A 20,316-nucleotide genomic window follows, 5' to 3' on the forward strand; every position below is an offset into this window, starting at 1 on the left:
AGCACGATAAGATATCTTTATTGTCACTGTTCAAATATAACAAGATCTTGTTGGGAGCAAGCCTGTAAATGAAAAGTTAAGGAAAAAACTATAAAAGAGTAACACTTGCAGACTAGAACTACAGGTAAGATGCATTATAAATAAAATATAAATATATATTTCCAAAATAAAGAAGAATAAAAAGCAGGTACTGGAGGTAAAAGAAGCCAATAGCACATCATTGTTAAAGGAATATTACACAATGGATGTTTTCACTTGAAGCAGGCTAGAATAAATAAATTACATTATTGCACTATAGGAGTGTTGAGGGTGTGAAAAGGAAGCAGTCGCAGTGGTTGGAATGCACTTGAAGGAGAGTTACAAATAATTAAATAGTCACAGTGGGTTATACATTCAGTGGCATTTTAAATGAATTCTAAAGTCTGGCATGTGTAAGTGTGTGAATATATGTTGTGTAACTGAGCTCCAGTCCAGTTACAGCAGTGGTCCTGTTATGTTTGGGGGGGGGTTGACATTGAGTACTGTGTGTTCAAAAGTGTCACTGCTCTGGGATAGAAGTAGTTATTCAACCTGGTCTTGTAGGGATACAGGGCTCTGTGGCACTTGCCAGATGGCAGAGAAGAGAAGATGCTATTGGCTGGGATGGGTCGGGTCTCTGCAGATACTCATGTCTTACCAGCACAAGAGACTTTTATAAATGTATTCCTAATACAAAAGCTGTGAGCCAATGATCTTCTGGGCCTTTTAGATGATACGCTTTAGGGCCTTCCTGTTCTCAGCGGTGCAGACTCCAACTGTCCTCTGATTGGCTCGTACTTATTACGTGGCCCTTTCCTGGTTGGATTGTAACGACTCATTCCGTGACTGATTATGCTTCATGGCAGACATAGAGGAGTTTTCCATGTTGCTTCTTGTGTTTTTCGGATTCGCTGTTGCTGTTCGTGTAAACGCACGCTGCAAATGAATGCCTAACAGGGAGTACACTTCCACTTCCAGTTTCCAACAATGCACACGTGCCCAAGGTTGGCAAACTGTTATGTTGTATGTATTTTCAGTCATTTTAGTATGAGGAGAAACGCTTTCATAAACAATGTGGAAATTCTAGTGTGGTTGGAGATCACTTTCATTTAAAAACGACATTTTTAAATGAAAACATAGCAGTGATTACATAACCTGAGATTCTCAACTAAGTATGCCGAAATACACAAAATAAAGTCTTATTTCATGTTCCAACTTCCCCAGTATGCACTGCTTTTCTGTTCATCCTGACAAGACCCCAGACTAGAAGTGGAAGGCTTCTTACCTGAACATCTTAAAGTATGGCATATAAGTGAAAAATAAGTTCAATACCTCAGGGAAGAAGTCACTGCAGCAGACCGGCTTGAAAATGAAAGACTAAGCCCTCAGGATTGTGTTCTCTCACTGCTTGTTGTGTTTTTACACTTAATCCAACAGTAAACTAGTATATTAATAAAGACAGACACAAATGCAGCAATTATCAAACTTCTGTCATTTTATGTGTGTAACAAGTTCCAGCAGTAACTTGCGCATTAATACCAAGGTGCAGGAGCATCACACATTCAATGCAATTATTTGTAACATTAAATAGATCTTATATTTACTCTTAAATTCTTCTATATGCATAACACTGCTTAACTGTGTTTACTACAGCTACGCCAACCTGCATTACATGGCCACACAAATAGCATCTGGAATGAAGTATCTCTCCTCCCTCAACTTTGTTCACCGGGACCTTGCAACACGGAATTGTCTGGTGGGTAAGAATTACACCATTAAGATAGCAGATTTTGGAATGAGTCGCAACTTATACAGCGGAGACTACTACCGTATCCAGGGGAGAGCCGTGCTGCCCATTCGCTGGATGTCGTGGGAGAGCATCTTGTTGGTAAGCATCACTTGATTTTTAAATGTCATTTTGCCATTGTGTTTTGTTAAGTTGAGATATCTCTCTCACTCTTTGTTGGTGTCCTCTGAGGAACTGAGATTGGCTGAAGGAATGGCGTGTCCTCATTTGTGTTTCTCCCCTGGCTGGGCTTCAAATTCATGTTTTATGCCTGTTTTTGATTCATTTCTTTGCATTAATGTTAATTCTGTTGATGATGTGCATTATTCATGGTTTCTTTATGTATGTATGCTGGCTGTGTTATATTCCATGTGTTTTATGAGTGGTCCTCCAATTGGCAAGGCCACCTTGCAAATCACTACCAGAAACTGCTCTCTGCCCTATGAATCCTGAGGGTCTCCCATAGCTCCGGACGGTTCTTTTCGATTGCCTCTACAACAGAGTTGGTTTACTTCAGTTTTGCTTTCCTTATTGTGATTATGTTTTTGTTTTTCCTTTTGACTTCTTACTCTGTTTTTAACTCTGCCTTTGGATTGTGTTTTTGGAACATCATTCTTGGTTTTCTATGCTGGCAGCTCATTTTTGCCTTTTGAGCCCATTGGAACTTCATAGTGAGACAGAGCGTTTTTGAGTTCAATAAATCTTTTTCTTTTGAAATAACTCTGTATTTCCCCTTACTTCCAGGATTTTGATAGTGGAATTGCTTTTGAGACTACGTTCTTTGAGATTCCTTGTCTACGACAATCTGACTCTCATTGTGTGTCAGATGTTCTCCGTTAAATCCTTTCCAGTTTCTTATATTACCCATCAAGGATATTCTTTTTCTTCCTCGTGTACATTTTCCTTCTATCGTTCCTTCTATAATGTGTTGTAACATCTTGTACTTTCATGTTTTTCTATATGTCCAAAGTAATTCATTTTTCTCGCATATTTTCCACCTCCAGGGTCAATTTATGTAAAACCTCTTCATTAGTGATTTTCTCTATCCGTGATATACGTAGTCCACATCTCAAATTCCTTTATCCTATGTGAGATGTCTGATTTAAGTGTTCACGACTCACTATAGGGTGGTCCAGATCTAATTATGCTATTTTCATTATGCTATAACTTATTAAGTTTATTACATAGAAAATCACCCAAAAAATACCGGACCATCGAGAAGTGTGGTAACTGACGACATGAAGAATCGTCTTCGCATAAGTCAAAGTCATCCAGACAATCTGGATCTGCATAATTAGATCTGGACCACCCTGTACTGTGAAGAACTGTTGAACAATATAACATTTTTACAATCCAAAGTTTCAAATTTAGATTCTGTTGTCTATTACAATGGATTTTCTTCATTTGTATTAACACAGAACATGCTTGTTCTATTCTAATTCTTACTTCCATCTTAGTGTCAAAGTGGTCATCAAAAGTGCCTCGATTGGAAACATACAGTATAACGGTGATATTCTCTTTCTTGGATGGTTTCTGGGTTTTTCTCTGGATGCGTTGCACATTTTAGCTGATTTCTCAGGTGGAACTTTCCCCTTGGAGTTTCATTCCAAATGATCTTGGTACACTAACCCTGAGGGCAGGGAGTGGTGGGAGTTCCCTCTTGAAGTTATGATCGAGATAAGTTACATACATTAGATTGTAGAGCAGTGGGGAATCTCCCTGAAAGTCAGAATAGGGGGTTCCGGTACGCATCATTTACTACTGGTATGCAAAAAATGGAAAAATTCAGCTACTTCAACCCCTGGTTTTCAATCATCCTTTCCAGGTATTAGTATTTGCAAATTGTTCGATATTAGAAGTGACAGCAATTGAATCGATGTTAATCCTGTTTGACTTAAAACCATGACCTTGGTTTTCTGCACATTCAAATTAAGATCCATTCAAAGTATTCACATCTGCCACAGCTTGCAACAGATGCTGCAGCTCTTCTTCTGTTCTGAATAACCACACAGTGTCATCGACAAATCTTATGCTGTTTAGAAGCAATTCATTTATATTTATTTCTCCTATTCTGAGATAGGAGTTAAGATATAAAAACTCCCTAATATTCTGCTACCTATGGTAAAGGCTAAAAGGTTATTTCATGTATAAATAGCTCTGCATGAAGAAATACTTTTCATCATTGTGTGACTTTTATTCTTCTCTACCTTCCATGTGCGTCTCCACGTTGTACCTAAAGAGCACATTTTAAAGTATCTGCTCAAAGCCACCCTAATAATTCCCTTCATAACTTGAAACACATCTATCCTGCCATTAATTCAATTTAATCTGATATTCCTTTTTATTTCAAACCCATGGTCATGGAATCAGTCTAGTTGTTCATCTCTGTCTGTCTCTGGTGATGATATATCTTTTTCTTAATTTGGAAACCAAACTTGCTCACAATATCAGAGATACATTCTCATCTGTCTCCAGGAGAAATCCAGACTCACTTATCACTAGGAAGGAAAGAATTGGCAATCTACCAAACCCAGGTGCCCAGTATTTACTTTATTACTCAATCACTGAAAGAGAGAAGACAAAGTTAGATATCCAGTCAGAATGCAAAATTTTAATAAACCTTTGTTCCAAAGTCAAAAGAATTAAAACAATAGTTTCCATAAGGATATAGAAAAGATAGAACGATCAAAATGTCTGCGCAAGGGACAGACAGACAGACAGACCGACAGACACAGAGAGAGAAGGAGCTAAAGGGAGCTTATCTTCCAGGTGATATTTGCTTCACATTTTTCAAAGTTTAATCTTAGTCTCAAAAAATTCAGATGTGAGCGTCGGTAGGCATTCAACCCAACCAAGTTACCCGAATTATGCTAGAACATTTCAATAATTGTGTACCGCTGTGATGCTAATCTTTCTAATCATGAAGTAGTTCATTACAATAGCAATTGACAAAAATTCATAATTTATGCAGAATTACGGTATTTGAGTGTTCCTCTAGAGTGCCTCTTTCTCTTGCACGATTTGGCTCAAAAACTAATCAGCACATCGTCATCTCAAAACAGGCTTAATTTTTGAGTTTCGTATTTTTCCGTCCAACCATTTTAGCTGTAGACCGTCCTCAAGAAACTTAGACAGACACTCACCCATCATCAAAATATCGATGTTTTCAGTATTAGTGGACCCTAAAACGCTGAAATCCATCGAAAACCAGAGATCAAAATTTTTGATGAATCTAAAGATTTCGCTCCTCCCCCATAGACGATAGATTGTGGTGCAAAGCAAAAATATTTTAAATTTGGAAACTAAGGAATTCCTTGGTGATGTTTGTTTTGCAATTTGATGGATCTTTAACATAATTTAAAATAAATCATGTTGATCCACCACACTATTTTTGTAATTCTTTTGGTCAATGTTTTAGTGATATCTCAGACCTAAATATTACTTTTGGTTTACAAAAATACATTTAAACATACAAAGACTCCGCACTCTTGACTATATGTCATTTATCAACCAAGAATATCTTCTTTTCGTACTGTTACAACTATTGAGTGGCGCTCCTCACTCTCAGCCTTATAAACCTCACTGCACAGATATAATGGCAAAAAATCTGGCTACACCAGGTGCTCAAAGAAATCTAACTTCTTACTTCAATCACTCTAGACATTAAGACAAAGCATAGAAAGTTAAAAGCAGCCTGGTATTTATTACAAGAATAATAATAATACCACTGGAACAAAGAATAATAGAAAAGTAGGTACTGATAGGAAAGTCTGAATATACTGTATATAGTCTTTAGAAAAAGTTACAGATGACAAGGATGAATGGCCCAGGGTGGCGTTTGATTTAGCAATCGATGTTCATGACGCTTTTCTGATGATCAGTGTCGTCTTTGTCCGTTCCTCTTCTTCTCTTTACTTTCTTCTTCTCTGACGTTGCTTTCAAAATGAGGTATATTTATTATGAAATGTCATGCCGTGGTTTCACAACAAATGCACCTGATTGGCTGGCTGTCAATATGATTGATGATGTCCGTTTTCCCAAACAATAAAACCTTTTATGTTCTCTGAGGTGTTGGTAGATCTTCCTTTCCCATGCTATAAAATAATTAGGCATGGCTTAGTCTTCCTTTCCCAGGTTATAAAGTAATTGAGCCACCAGCATGTCTTCCTTTCAATGCTGAAACAGCTGTTTTAAAAGTGAGTTGTAAGGGAAGAAAAACCTTTGATTTGTCTTAGTTCATCTATTGTCTTGTCTCAAACAAAATATAATGGAAATCAAAATGTACAGATTTTATACACCATAACACACGGTTTCCCTCTCAATCACAGTTCCAGGGGGATGTCGGAGGATGTCAGCTAGCTCCGCCCACAAGACCAGGCGAAGGCTCCACCCCTTCTACCTAGGATGCTGTAAAAATAGGCGGTCACTGAAAGGAGGTGTTCATTTGAAACCATAGCACCACTGGAGACAGAGCACACTCGCTGGACTACCTTTATATAGGCCATGAAAAGCCTCTCTCACTACGTGCCCAGGGCACAGTTCCTCTTTGTTTTTGCACAAATCTTTAAACAGGGTTGCCCAGTTTGCAACCCAATTTCTGTATTGGTTTCACAGTCATAAAGGGAATTGCTTTACGTTTTATACATTTTTTTTTTTTTTACAGAATAAACAATTCCGGTAAATTTTGTGTCCCCACTTATGTACTGCATCCTTCCATTTACAGTCCAATTTTCTATATTTTGTTTCATTTATTCATTTTGTGTTCTTTCAGGGCAAGTTTACTACTGCCAGTGATGTTTGGGCATTTGGAGTGACCCTTTGGGAGACACTGACCTTCTGTCGGGAGCAGCCATACTCTCATCTCTCTGATGAGCAAGTCATTGAAAACACAGGAGAGTTTTTCAGGGACCAAGGACGACAGGTAAAAAAAATTAAAATCCATTTTTGAAAGAGAAATTCTACAGATAATTCAGCATATGAAATGGCTGTGCTGTCAATGTTAATAATTTCACATGCTGTTTGGTGTCCTTCTTCCCATTAAGAACTCTATGAGATTGTAACGCAAGTGGCAGGGTTCTGGGTGGCAATTCAAGTCAGAAAACAATCACAGAAAGTCAGTTGTAATGTTGCTACTCATCAGGTATGAGATACAGTACATTCCAACAAGATCCGAGTGACTTTTGAGCTTGCCATAGTTTTTTGAAAGGTTAAAAAAATCGGGCACTGTCAGGTTGTGTTCATTGGGAAAGAGAGGTCATGCAAGCAGAATCTGTTGACTAACTAGGACAGGGGTCACCAACTCCGGTCCTAGAGGACCACCATGGCTGTAGGTTTTCATTCTAACCCTTTTCTGAATGAGTGACCTGTTTTTGCTGCTAATTAACTTCTTTTGAACTAATTTTAATTGACTTATTCTTGAAGACTCAGACCCCTTAATTGTTTTTTTCCTTAATTAGCAGCCAAACAATAATGAGATACAAAATGAGCCAAAATGACTGGTGTCCATCATACAATATCTGAAAATAAAGAAAGATGAAGGTCTCAGGAATGTCGATCTGTTCGGGTCACCAAAACATTTGAACAGAAAAGAGAAAATCACCAGTTTCAGAAATGTCTGCTAATGCACCATGAGAGCAGCAACAAGCCACAAAATTAAAGATCGGGTTTAATTAAAGACAAGAACTAGTGCCTCATTAAGCAGCTGGTTGGAGTTTGAGGTGCTGACTTAGTTGGTCTTCTGTTGGCTCACTCACTTCACATGTCATTTCAGTTTGGGTCCCATTTAAGGAAAGAAATGAAGAAATTCAGGGGAACAAATCTTAAAAAAGGCAATTTAATTAAAATGAATTCACAAGAAGTTAATTAGCAGCACAAACAGGGCACACGTTTTAAAAAAGGGTTAGAATGAAAACCTGCAGCCACGGTGGTCTTCCAGGACCAGACGTGGCAACCCCTGAACTAGGAAGCCACTCCATGTTAATGCTTCTGCAAGCACAACAGCAAAACATTTGTGGACTCATTAGATGGGAGACAAGTTGTTTGAGATGTGGCAAGAGAAGCATCCACTGTATGATCTGCTTTCCAAGAACTACCTGTTTTGTCTTAGTAGAGCTCTGTATTCCCCTACTTTCCCCTTTTGCATTATTAATGTGTAGCCTTTGTCAGAATGCCTCATATCTCACAGACCTACCACTGTTTATAAGGTACTAGCAGAATACCCGCGCTTCGCAGCGGAGAAGTAGTGTGTTAAAGAAGTTATGAAAAAGAAAAGCAAACATTTTAAAAATAACGTAAGATGATTGTTAATGTAATTGTTTTGTCATTGATATGAGTGTTGCTGGCATATATATATATATATATATATATATATATACACATCTATACACATATATATACAGTTATATATATATACACATATACACACATACATATATATACATATACATATATATACACATACTGTATATATACACACACATATATATACATACTGTATATACAACATATACATATCTACATATATACTGTATATACACATATATATACAAATGTACATATATATATATATATTAGGGGTGGGACACGATTAAAAAAATTAATCCAATTAATTAGAGGCTGTGTAAGAATTAATCTTGATTAATCGTATGTAATCACACACGTAAATTTGCCCCAAATCGCAAATGTTTTTTTTTTTATTTAAAACGGTTTTAGTGGGCGACAGAATCAAATAATAGACATGGACATGAATATTGTAAACTGAAGCTGTTTTAATTTCTGAAAAAAAAGCCTTTAAACTGCATTTGAATTCAAAACAGAAACAAAAATATCATCCCTGGTTAAAATTGGGCAGACTTAAAAATAAAGTGGTAGTTTAAGTACTTTAAGTACATTTGCAGAATAGTATTGTCTTTAAATAATAATAACCAAAATTTCACCATAAAGTGCAGTTTTTCTTCTTAAAAAAATAAGTCAGAAACATAAAAGGTAATTTGACCAGCTTACTCTTTAAACTCTGAGTAACATTAGCCAAAATTATTTTGTACATTAGGCTAAAACAGTGTGATCATTGAACATTTTGTAATTAGATGTATTTAGAATTACTAACGGTCACGGAAGTCCAATGATCCCCAGTAAGAGCCACAAAGTCCGCTTTCTGTAATGCATCTAATTTTGCTTGCTTTTCAGTGTGCACAAAACCATGCTTTTATCAAGGCTTCGCTGGAAGTCGAAATGATCAGTCGTAGAACGCGCTTTATTCCGACTCTAACATTTTTGTAGCTGTGATGTGTGCATCAGTGTAATGGATGTACCAGGAAATCATGCATTGACAAAAGTTCCCGCTTGCTTGGAATTGAAAGTGTGATTAAATGCGTTATTTTTAACGCGTTATGGAGTACATGCATCGAAGCTTCTCAGCTGTGCTTGTGCTAAGAAAGGGAAAATTTTAAAAATAACGTAACATGATTCTGCTTAACCTAATATTTTTCATACGTCCCAAACCAAGGAGATGCGAAGGTAAAATGAATCGGTAGCGCACACATAGTCAGTACATCCCTCTCGAATCGAACCTCAATGTCGGCGTTAGAGGCTTAAGACTCTACAATTAGCCACAGCGTGTGGCTTGTCTATGCTAAAGTATGTATTGTAGATCGGGTATATATATACATTTATATATATACCCGTATCGCAGTGGAGAAGTAGAAGTTATGAAAAGAAAAGGGAACATTTTAAAAATAACGTAACATGATTGTCAATATACAGTAATTGTTTTGTGAGTGTTATTGAATGTTGCTGTCATCAAGGATTTGATTATCATTATTTCTTTCAATCAGGCTCGTATTTGTAGGATGTGTTCAAGTTACATTCCGTGTTTGTCAATCGTTGTAAAGATAAGAGGTTTCATTCATCGATTAGTTCCTTACTGCATCAATAAACAGCTCGTCTTCCTTTTTATCTGTGATGTGACAAACTGCATGCACGGGTTTTTTTTTACACTGTCTTCCTTTAGCAGGACATTCACTTTTTCCACCGTGTGCTTTGTTTCCGCAGTAGCTGCACTTATGAATATGATTGTATGTATAAGACGCTTCATATTTTTTTGCTGCCTTCTCAATTGTGTAATTCGGTTTTGTTCAGCACTCTTTGGAACTGTTGCTTTTGTCTGTGCACTGCGCCAGTTCACGTGAGCCGCTTGGTGTTCTTGCATCGAAGGTTCCCAGCTGTACTGGTGCCATCTCGTAATGTCAGCTAAGACCCGCACTTAAAAGTTTCTCTCGCAGTTTCAATGAGTTTGTGCCAAACACCACCCTGACCATCTCATCTTCCTCTGCATAAGCACAGTCCTTCACACGTGAATATTTACCGGCAGTGTTTGTATTGGATTGCCGCTGATGGACGGCCTTATATGGGCAGGCACTAAATTACAAACGCTAGTGGTAGCCTATGAACTTAATTTAATATAAACTTACGGTTCACGCCGTGCTTTGTTTCCGCAGTAGCTGTACTTATGAATATGCTTGTATGCATCATTTGCTTCATAATGTTTTTCTGCCTTCTCAATTGTGAAATGGCGTTTTGTGCTGATCGCTGTTTGGAGTTCTTCCTTGTGCTCTACGTACTTACGTAGGAGGCGTGATGATGTCACACGAAACTCCGCACCCCGCGGCCATCTCCAACTCAAGACTCCATTACATTATATGGGGAAAAATAGCTTCCAGTTATGACCCTTATGCGTAGAATTTCGAAATGAAACCTGCCCAACTTTTGTAAGTAAGCTGTAAGGAATAAGCCTGCCAAATTTCAGCCTTCTACCTACACGGGAAGTTGGAGAATTAGTGATGAGTCAGTGAGTCAGTGAGTGAGTGAGTGAGTGAGTGAGGGCTTTGCCTTTTATTAGTATAGATTGTACTTCATAACTTCTCCCCACCTTCCCTTCCCATCTATAACTTCATGGTGATTACACAGTGTAAAAGACAAGAAGCAGTTAAGTTACAACTTAAATAATATATTGTTGATAATATTCAAAAATAATAACAAATAAGCAAAATACAAGTGAATATTGGCAACTATACAATGTGATAAATCCTGATGTGTAGTTTCGAGCGGCACACAAACTTGTAGTTACTTAAATGTCATCATTTTATGGCTTTCTTCAGGAGAGGCCGCATGCCTGTCTCAATATGGCTGCCGAGTTGTGCTTCTCAGTGTGCTCTTCTTTTCAGTTCATGGTATGTGAGATGCTCATTCATTATGATGGTGAGAGAAAGAGAGAGGGAGGGAGTGTAAAGCAAGAAAATGTGTACATTCTTTGTCTAAATCCTTACACCAATAGGGCGTCATGCCACAGAATGGCCTCTGATTCAAGCCAATCCCAAACAGCCATACTTCAGACCAATAGGGGGCACACCGTACCTTTCACACCTGCCCCCAAAAACCATTTCTTGAGCTCATGCTTTCCAGCTAGGTAGTTTGGCTTTCTTGAGGGGGATGATAGAGAGAGGCATGAAGAGAATCACTTGCCAAACTGGCTTTAGACACTTTCCCCCCGACCATGTCATAAAATTACAAAGACTCAGTCCTTAAAGGCTGTGGGGGGGGGAACTGGGGTGGTTAGCCAAATATCAATGATATAACACTAATATTACATTTGCTCTGTCTAAGTTACAAATAAAGACATAAAAAATATTTATCAACTTATATACTAAATTTCACACCACAACACTCCAATAGGTGGATATCCAAAGCAGAAGGACTGAGGACCATTTCCCAGCAGGTTCAAATTCCTGGCAGTACTGCATGTTTGTACATTTGATATTTTATCATAAGTAACGTAGCCTGCTAGTCATAAGACCCAATCTAATGAAGCGAAAACTGACTCACTACATTTAGTCTACTCTGGAACAGTGATACACTAAAATATCACACCATTCTTCAAAGTGTCAAATCTAACGTTGTAAAACAAGAAGCAGACACAGAAAAAAGTACGGGGTACCTCTGTGATCCCATATGCTGAAAATAAATCAAAAAGGAAATAATCATTTTACAAAGATAAAGCGGACATCTTTTCAGAGAGAGGACCAATGGTGAACTAACTCAAAATGGCCAAACTGCTGGTCATATTAGTTCCAGGCTGTTAGGGGTGAGTCCAGGAGAGCAGACAAAAAAAGTGACATTAGAGATGGGACGGCCATCAGTCTTCCGTTCTGCAGTGGGACAAAGAGAGAAGGCATTAGCACACAGCGCCAACCCCTGGTTCAATGGGTAACTGCCATCACCAGAGACCTTAAGCTGACTCCTAATTGCATTTGTGTGACAATATATACTGTGTGTTTCCCCCAAAGGCATTCAACTTTTGGTAAGCCAGTAAATTAACATAACGTGTGCATTGCGCTAATGGACTCTGAGTACAAATGATTTGTTATGTCATAACATATAGGAAAAGTACACCCACTGTAAGTTAATTATAAAGAAAAATCTCTCTTTCCCTAACATTTAACAGACAAAACCCCTGTGCCCGGAATGCAAGGTGGCACATCTATGCTCCCCTTAAAAATGAAATTAAGAAAATCTTCAATATTATTTCATCTCCAAACATTTCTCTCATTGTTCCTCAAGCTTGGAGAAATATTTTCAATAATGTTTACCTTCATGATGATTCTAGGTGGCATGAAGGTGTCTGTCAGTTGTTCCTATTTTTCCTGTTCAGCAGCCATACCACATGCACTTCAGAAGTGGTCACTCACCTGAAGCTAAGTATGTTCAGGCCCGGTCAGTACTCGGATGGATGACCAACCAGGAAACACTTGGGTTTTTGCTAGAAGTGTTGGTGTGGCCAGCAGTTATCCACTTATCCTGTGGTCAGAATGTGGATCCTAATAGCCCAATGCAGTGATTTGAGGCACTGAGCTGTCAGATGAGACATAAAACCGAGGTTCTGACTCTCGGTGGTCATAAAAGATCCCTGGGTATCCTTTGTAAAGAGTAGGGTGTATCCCGATGACCAGGCTAAACTGCCCACCACTGCCTAGTGGCGCCCTAATCATCCCCGGTCTCTAACTGGCTCTGCCTCTCACCATTTCACCACCTATCAGCTAATGTGTGGTGAGCATACATTTGCAGAGTGGCTGCCGTTGCATCATTCAAGTGGATGCTGCACATTAGTGGGGGTTTAAGTGGTCTCCTACCCACTGTAGCGTTTTGAGTAGTGAGAAAAGCGCTATATAAACTTAATTAATTATTATTAGCTTATTATTCCATCTTTTCTTTTGACTAAGACAGCTTTTCCTATCTAGTGCTAAATTTTGTCTGTCAATATCAGTGGGGTGCCCTGCGGTGGGCTGGCGCCCTGCCCGGGGTTTGTTTCCTGCCTTGCGCCCTGTGTTGGCTGGGTTTGGCTGTGGCAGACCTCCGTGACCCTGTAGTTAGGATATATAGTGGGTTGGATAATGGATGGATGGAATATCAGAGTGTTTCTTCATTTCTAATTACAAATATCTAATTGTGGAAATTTTATCGTTATGATATCACCTCAGCTATACAATATAGACTGCGTTCAAGCTTTTGAATAAACGCAGCCAATAGTTGATTGGGTTGTTAGACACAATCTATCCTGCATTTAACTTAAGCATTATAATGGACAGAGTGTGAGGAGCTGGAGTGCTTGAATTTTCTTGACTGTAATATTATTCATGCGCCTAACACATTAGGTTAACACATTAACGGATTTAGATCGGGTGTTTTTCTATAATTTGCTTGAACATTCTGGTTGATTTTGTGACTTCTCTCATTGCGCGAAGTATCATAGTTTGCTTGAAGTACCGATTTATTTGCACAAATCCGAGAGAGACGCAGCATGCCAAGTTGAGGGGGGTGGGACCCTCCTCACTCACATGCCAGCCTCGGGGCATATCTAAGAAAGAAAGAAAGAAAGGATAGAGCGAACTATACTTCCTTAGAAGGCTGGCGTCCTTCAACATCTGCAATAAGATGCTGCAGATGTTCTATCAGACAGTTGTGGCGAGTGCCCTCTTCTACGCGGTGGTGTGCTGGGGAAGCAACATAAACAAGAAGGACGCCTCACGCCTGGACAAACTGGTGAGGAAGGCAGGTTCTATTGTTGGCACGGAGCTGGACAGTTTGACATCCGTGGCAGAGCGGCGGGCACTGAGCAGACTCCTGTCAATCATGGAGAATCCACTGCATCCACTGAACAGGATCATCTCCAGACAGAGGAGCAGCTTCAGTGACAGACAGACTGCTGTCACCGTCCTGCTCCACTGACAGACTGAGGAGACCCCACACTATGCGACTCTTCAGTTCCACCCAGGGGGTGTAAACGTTAACATTATACAAAGTTATTGTCTGTTTTACATGCATTTTTAGTACTCTTTAATTTCATATTTTTTTTGCATCATTATGCTGCTGCGGGATTAAGTGAATTTCCCCTTGGGATTAATAATCTATCTATCTATCTATCTATCATATAGTGCCTTGTCTATCTATCTATCTATCTATCTATCTATCTATCTATCTATCTATCTATCTATCATATAGTGCCTTGTCTATCTATCTATCTATCTATCTTACATTCGCTTAGCTAGTGAATGAGAGAACTGCAAAATGGATTTAGATCGGGTTTTTTTCTAGAATTTGCTTGAAAATTTCAGATGATTTTGCAACTTCTCTCTTAGCGCAGGAGTGATATTTTCACACTAATCCAAGACAGAGGCTGTGGGCTGAGAGAAGGGGGAGTCGGTTTACCTCTGTATTTGCTTAGCTAGTAATACCTTTTTGTTTATTGATTTTTAAAGTTTGTTTCACTACTAAGTGAGCAGAGCCGTGAGGAACAGCTAGATTTTCATAAAACAGTAACATTTCTCAGTTTCAACATTTGATATTTTGTCTCTGTTTTTCTGTTTTCAATTAAATATGAGTTTAAATGATTTGCAAATCATCACCTACTGTTTTTATTTGCATTTTACACAGCGTCCCCATTTTTTCAGTAATAGGGTTGTATATTGATTGTACTGGTGATTATAGGTGTGTGCATTACGGTGGCCTACAATGGATTGACGTTTGTAGTTTTATCCTAGTGGTGTTGGTGTAGCCTCCGGCTATTCATGCAAACAAGGAATTTGATTGAATTGCCATGAAATGGGTGGTTGGGAAGGTGAACGAAAGGATGGATGGGTCAAAGCATATGGATCTGACATTAGCTGCACAAGGAGAAGATGTCCATTCATAACAGCAAAACTATTTTCTAACAATAGAAAAACAAATCAAGGATAAACTGATATCAGATCAAAATGGCAAAGTACACCAGACAAATATGTAAGGACGAGCCAAACCATCTTAATAAGTTAGAAATATAAGAAATCAGGAAGCAGAGGGAACGCTGGGCCTAGAAAACCAAACAGGATTCTAAAATGGTGTCATCTTTAATCAACAAGTTGTATTGATTTCTGAAACGGGGTTTGGTTAAGGGGGAGAAAAACAGAGTTTAGTAAGCCATAGCTTAAATGATAAGTTTTCCGCAGCCACCTAACGTTCTTCTCTTTTCTTTTACTAATCTAGGTCTATTTACCCCAGCCAGCCATTTGTCCAGATCCTGTCTACAAGCTAATGCTTTGTTGCTGGAGACGAGACACAAAGGAACGACCATCCTTTCAAGACATCCATCGCACGCTCCTAAACTGCATGGTCTAGGGGGCATTTGCCTGAAAGCGGACTAATTAGCGGCCTCATGTAGAATTTAATTTTGTACAGTGCTTAGTTTGTGCATATGAGAACTGGAAGACAAGAAGTGGCAATCAAAGGTGATCATCAGTCCATATGGAGGAGTAACTTTCACATGGATGATGATGATGATGATGTGTAGGCAGCCTGTGATTACCTGCATGATGAATATGAAGGAGCGGACGCGTCGAGCAGAAATGGGACAAACAGAGAGTGAAAAAAAATCCAAGTGGCAGTAGTCACTGGGAGGTGAAGACGCAGACCACCTTATATTCGTTTCTATCTACCATAAGTGTACCCAGGAAGCCATTCATGAAACCAGCAACATGTTGAGAAGACACGTTGCTAATTTGTACAGTTGATATATTGGGCCTTTATATGAGATTTAATTTCTATCTACTTTAAACAACATACTTTGGGATAACTGGATTTATTCACAAAAACACATGAAACTTTTTCTTTAGTGATGCACCTTACTTGACTACTGTTGACAGAACCATGATGGGAAGAACCAACAAAATGCAATTTATCTCAGTAATAGAAACTAGCAAAAAGTATTCTTCCCTGGCATTTTTTAAAACTGCCATTTTTATTTCAGGTACAAAACATGAATATTCACTTATCATAATCGAACAGTATTTTAAAGTGTCTTGTTAATAATAGTTATTACTATCTCTTTGTGTATGCATTCAGTTATTTTCAATCCAGTTTTAATCTTCACTTAGGGTATTAGGAAAGTCAGAGCATCAGGCATAAAGTACGATCTCCCTCTGGTTGAAGGAACTGTAGAACTCTTATTATTTACTGTCCTTAAAATATTTTTATTGTTTCATTATTGAATCATTACTGATTAGTAGAAAGAGGAAGACACTATGGTCCCTTAGGGGCTAGTTGTATCAAAGCTTCAGACTCCACCACTGACGTCTCTGTGTAATTGTCGGCAAGTCAATTAACCTGATAGGACTCCAAAGGTAGCAATTTGAGAAAATATTTTATTATAAAAGTGTTTTTGTGAGTCACTTGGTGTTAACCCTGAGCATTACATGGTCTCAGAATTCTATGTAAGTATGGTTAAGCCCGATTCAGATTCAAGGTGACATGTAAAGATCTGCTTTACATTGTTAAGCCCAAATAACTTTCAGGACAGTATTCTGCTGCCATCTAGTGTATAAAATAACACTATGCTGCACAAAGACAGGAATAGTTCTATGCGTTTTAAAACTCTAACATGATTCAACAATATTAATGAGTGAGGCAGAGCTTTCAACCAGAAAATAATGTGGTGTAAACAAGAAGCTGTAAAGCCAGTGTCAGGACAAACTGAAATTAAAGCCATTAATTGAATCAAGTGCTTGTGATGGTAAAGTTAATTGGTCATCAGCGGATAGCGAAAACGATGCATACTGCACTGTACGATCAAACCGCCGTGATATACCTAGTGAATTCAGTTGCCTGAAGCTTCAGTGTGGTGCAAGTAGGTGTGTGGCAAAAAAGCAAAATGATTGCAGTCAAATATAAGACAAGAAAAACATTAGCCTCCTAAGCATTGTTCATATTGCTGCAACTGCTGTTCATGTCAAGGAGAAATGCGGAAGTCATTAAGCCTTGCGCTGTGATAGCCTGCAATAACATAATGGCCATGTCCGTCATGCGGGTCAGACATTGATATTCTACCCTCTCATGCACAAGCAACAGAAAAAAAACATAATCAAAGTGCACAAAGAAACACACTTGTACTCTCCCAGTGGCATCACTGAGCTTTGGATTGGTGACAGCGTTTCCAAATGTATCACATTAATGATGTGTACTAAAGTACAGCAGCAGATACTAGATGGACCTTTCCTACGTATTTATGCTGATGTTCTGATAATTGCGTATTTCTGTTGCATGTAATAACATTTTTTCTTGTTGACAAAAATTCAATTTTTGACTCATTCTTCTGGAGGTACACATAAGACTAGGGTGGCTATTAAGAGTATCAGCTAAAAAAATTTTAATAAATACACGGTGTAAAAATGGGCAATGCCAATCATATAACATATAATATAAACCTTGCTAGTGTATTAGATAGACAGATAATTAATACTATATTTTTCCCCAAGGATAAATTAAACATGTATACATGCCCAATTAAAATATAAATATAACAAACCACAACCTCCCCAAACACAAACAAGAACGTTTGGCTTGGATAATAAGAGAGCTGCTTCTGTCTTATAACAGGCTGTAAATATATGGGCACTAGATGGCACTGTTGCCCACCTTTTTCCCAGACAGTACGGGGTAAAATCACCCAGAAGTATTTTAATTTCTTTTGCCTCCTTGTAATGTGCCTTTAAAACACCACAGCCACAAAAAATACCATTAAATCGAAACAAAAACACAATTCTTCTCACCACTACACCTCCCAGCAAGCTCTGTCACACTCCTCCCAACTCCAGCTCGCTTGCTGGGTGTCCACTAGTCCTTTATATAGTTCTTGACCTGGAAGTGCACCTACTCTTCCACCCACGTGACTTGCCAGCACTTCCGGGTCAGACGCAGAATCCCAAGTCTTTAATCAGCCCGGAAGTACTGTGGGGCTTCCGTCCTCATGACTTCCAAGTACTCCGGGCATGTAAGGGAAGCATGACTCCCCCGGTCCTTTAATAGCTCCCCCTGGCAGCACCCAGTTTACCCAACAGGGCTGAGAAACCGGACTCCCAAGTCCCAGAATGCCCTGCGGGAAACCAGGGCACTTCTATACTCCAGGGGAGCTGCCATCTAGAGTTTTGGGGGAGACAATGTCCTGAAAAAGCTGCCTTCCCCCATCCTTCCACTTCAGGGGCGTCCTGGCCGGGTTGAGCTGTTGGCCGTCCATCACAAGGCTTATGAGTGGCAGTAACATGTGGTCAGATCTGCTCAATTCTACCAGATGTCTGTATTTAGTGACATTATTATTTGGATATATCACGTCCAGCTCATTGTAGTTTGCTCCTACCCAAGTTCCTGCGGTTGAAGTGATCAGCGTACTAGAGTGAATGATTTGTCTTTAGAGTTTTCGTAACAGAGAAATTAATTTTTGTTGTTGAGTTAATGTTATTATCAAAGATGGTGTAACTTATCTACGTGGACACATTCAATCAGCATTTAATTTTCATTAACAGCATGCTGATGCAAACATGACAAAATGGTGTGAGGCCTTGTAAAACTCTCAAAAGGCAGGCCAGGACTTTCACCAACTTGACCAGATGTAGCCTCACCCCAGGCAGCCAGCCTAAACCTCCATAGTAGGATTCTGTCTCCACTGGCAAAAATTGGATTCTGGCATAAAAAGTTCAACATTTACTTTAAATATTCCCAAAATATACCAAAAATAACTTTTCGAGGAGAGGATGACCGTAAAACACTGGCTTGATACAGTATATATAGACAAAGAATCTTTATACATTATTTATTTATATAAACAAAAATAAGTCAAATAGGGAAAAGAGAAAAGGATATTCCTAAAATTGCAATCCTAGGCAACCGTTGAAACCCAATAATCAAAATCCTTAAACCAGAAGCAAAACAATCAAAGTTCTAGCAAAATCCAAAGAACATTCTCTCAGACAAAAAGCACTCCTCGACAATCAGTGAACCATAGCTGGCACCACCTGTCTCAACACTAAATAAATGCAGACGATGGTCCCAGCAACAGTGATATCAGGGTCCCCCTGCCTCAGGGAAAGTATAATAATAATAATTTAACTAAAAGAAACACAGTGTGAAAAAACAAAATGGAGCTAAAAGCAGGGTCATCTTAACATCATCATAGGTCCACAAACAAAGTAGTACGTTGGGGCCCCTGTTTTGATAGCTAGACACAAACCATACATAGGCATCAGAAACATTGTTGGCCCCTATGTTCCAGGGGTCACCAGCCAGTGCCCATATGTTAAGACAGCCCTGCATAAAAGGTATAGCCATAGGCCAAAGTCCAGGCCAGGTTCCCAAGTGCCTTATTGCAGTGGAAAAACACTCAGGACCAGGCTGTCAGCCTCATTGTGGTTCCTGATTATAACTGAAAAGCAGCATTTGTGGAAGTAGCATCAAGTGAATAATAAGCCATAACTGGAAATAGTGGAGAGTTTATTAGCTTAAAAGTGACCAATACGAGTTAAAGGAGAATGCAAGCATAAGGTTGACAATACCAAAAAGGGGGACAGAGACGTACATTTACTGGGTTAGCGATGGAATTTGTAAGCAGGAGCAAACACAAGAACACTAATTCCAACTGCTAGGAAGCAAATGACCGGACTGAACAATGAAACACTCTTAGGACCGCGCATAATTATATGCCTTCAAGCATCCCATGAATAACAAGTAGCTAGGTGACTAAAATTGCCAAGGAAAGTTGCATGTGGGTAACGCGTAGAAGAACAATGGGCACAACTAAGGTGTACGGAAAAAAGTGGGCCAAGGAGTGTGACACTGCAGATGTTTATTAATGAACGCAGTGCGTTTAGGCTGACAAATTTGTGGACGTGAGCACTGTATGCATCAGTAAATCAACACTGAATGCGTTTGCATTGTAGTAGAATTCAAAGACTGCTAATTAAAGAAAGAAAGAAACTTATCCTGAACTAGGACAAGTTTCAGAAAACCTCTTTGAGTTAGAAATCAGGCAGGAGGAAGCTTATCCATTGCATCTTTAATTATCTCTTCAACAAATGCTGAAGAGGGAGCATTCAATACAAGAATTTGTTACAGAAAGATTAAAAAAGTAAGGGCAGAGGTCTGTTTTATAAACAATTGAA

The 20,316-nt window shown here is 38.9% G+C and overlaps 1 protein-coding gene across 1 annotated transcript in view; it reads left to right on the forward strand.

The window, feature by feature from the left end:
- ddr2a (discoidin domain receptor tyrosine kinase 2a) overlaps positions 1–17,985 on the forward strand; it is a 240,480-nt gene extending 222,495 nt beyond the window's left edge. Inside the window, exons 15-17 of the mRNA XM_039734991.1 lie at positions 1,672–1,906; positions 6,576–6,725; positions 15,377–17,985. Of these exons, the coding sequence (XP_039590925.1) occupies positions 1,672–1,906; positions 6,576–6,725; positions 15,377–15,508 (517 nt within the window). The 3' untranslated portion in view covers positions 15,509–17,985. The remainder of the gene's footprint in view (positions 1–1,671; positions 1,907–6,575; positions 6,726–15,376) is intronic.
- Positions 17,986–20,316: the final 2,331 nt, after the last annotated feature.

This window comes from Polypterus senegalus, chromosome 14 (genome assembly GCF_016835505.1).
Source record: "Polypterus senegalus isolate Bchr_013 chromosome 14, ASM1683550v1, whole genome shotgun sequence".
Taxonomy (NCBI): Eukaryota; Metazoa; Chordata; class Cladistia; order Polypteriformes; family Polypteridae; genus Polypterus; species Polypterus senegalus.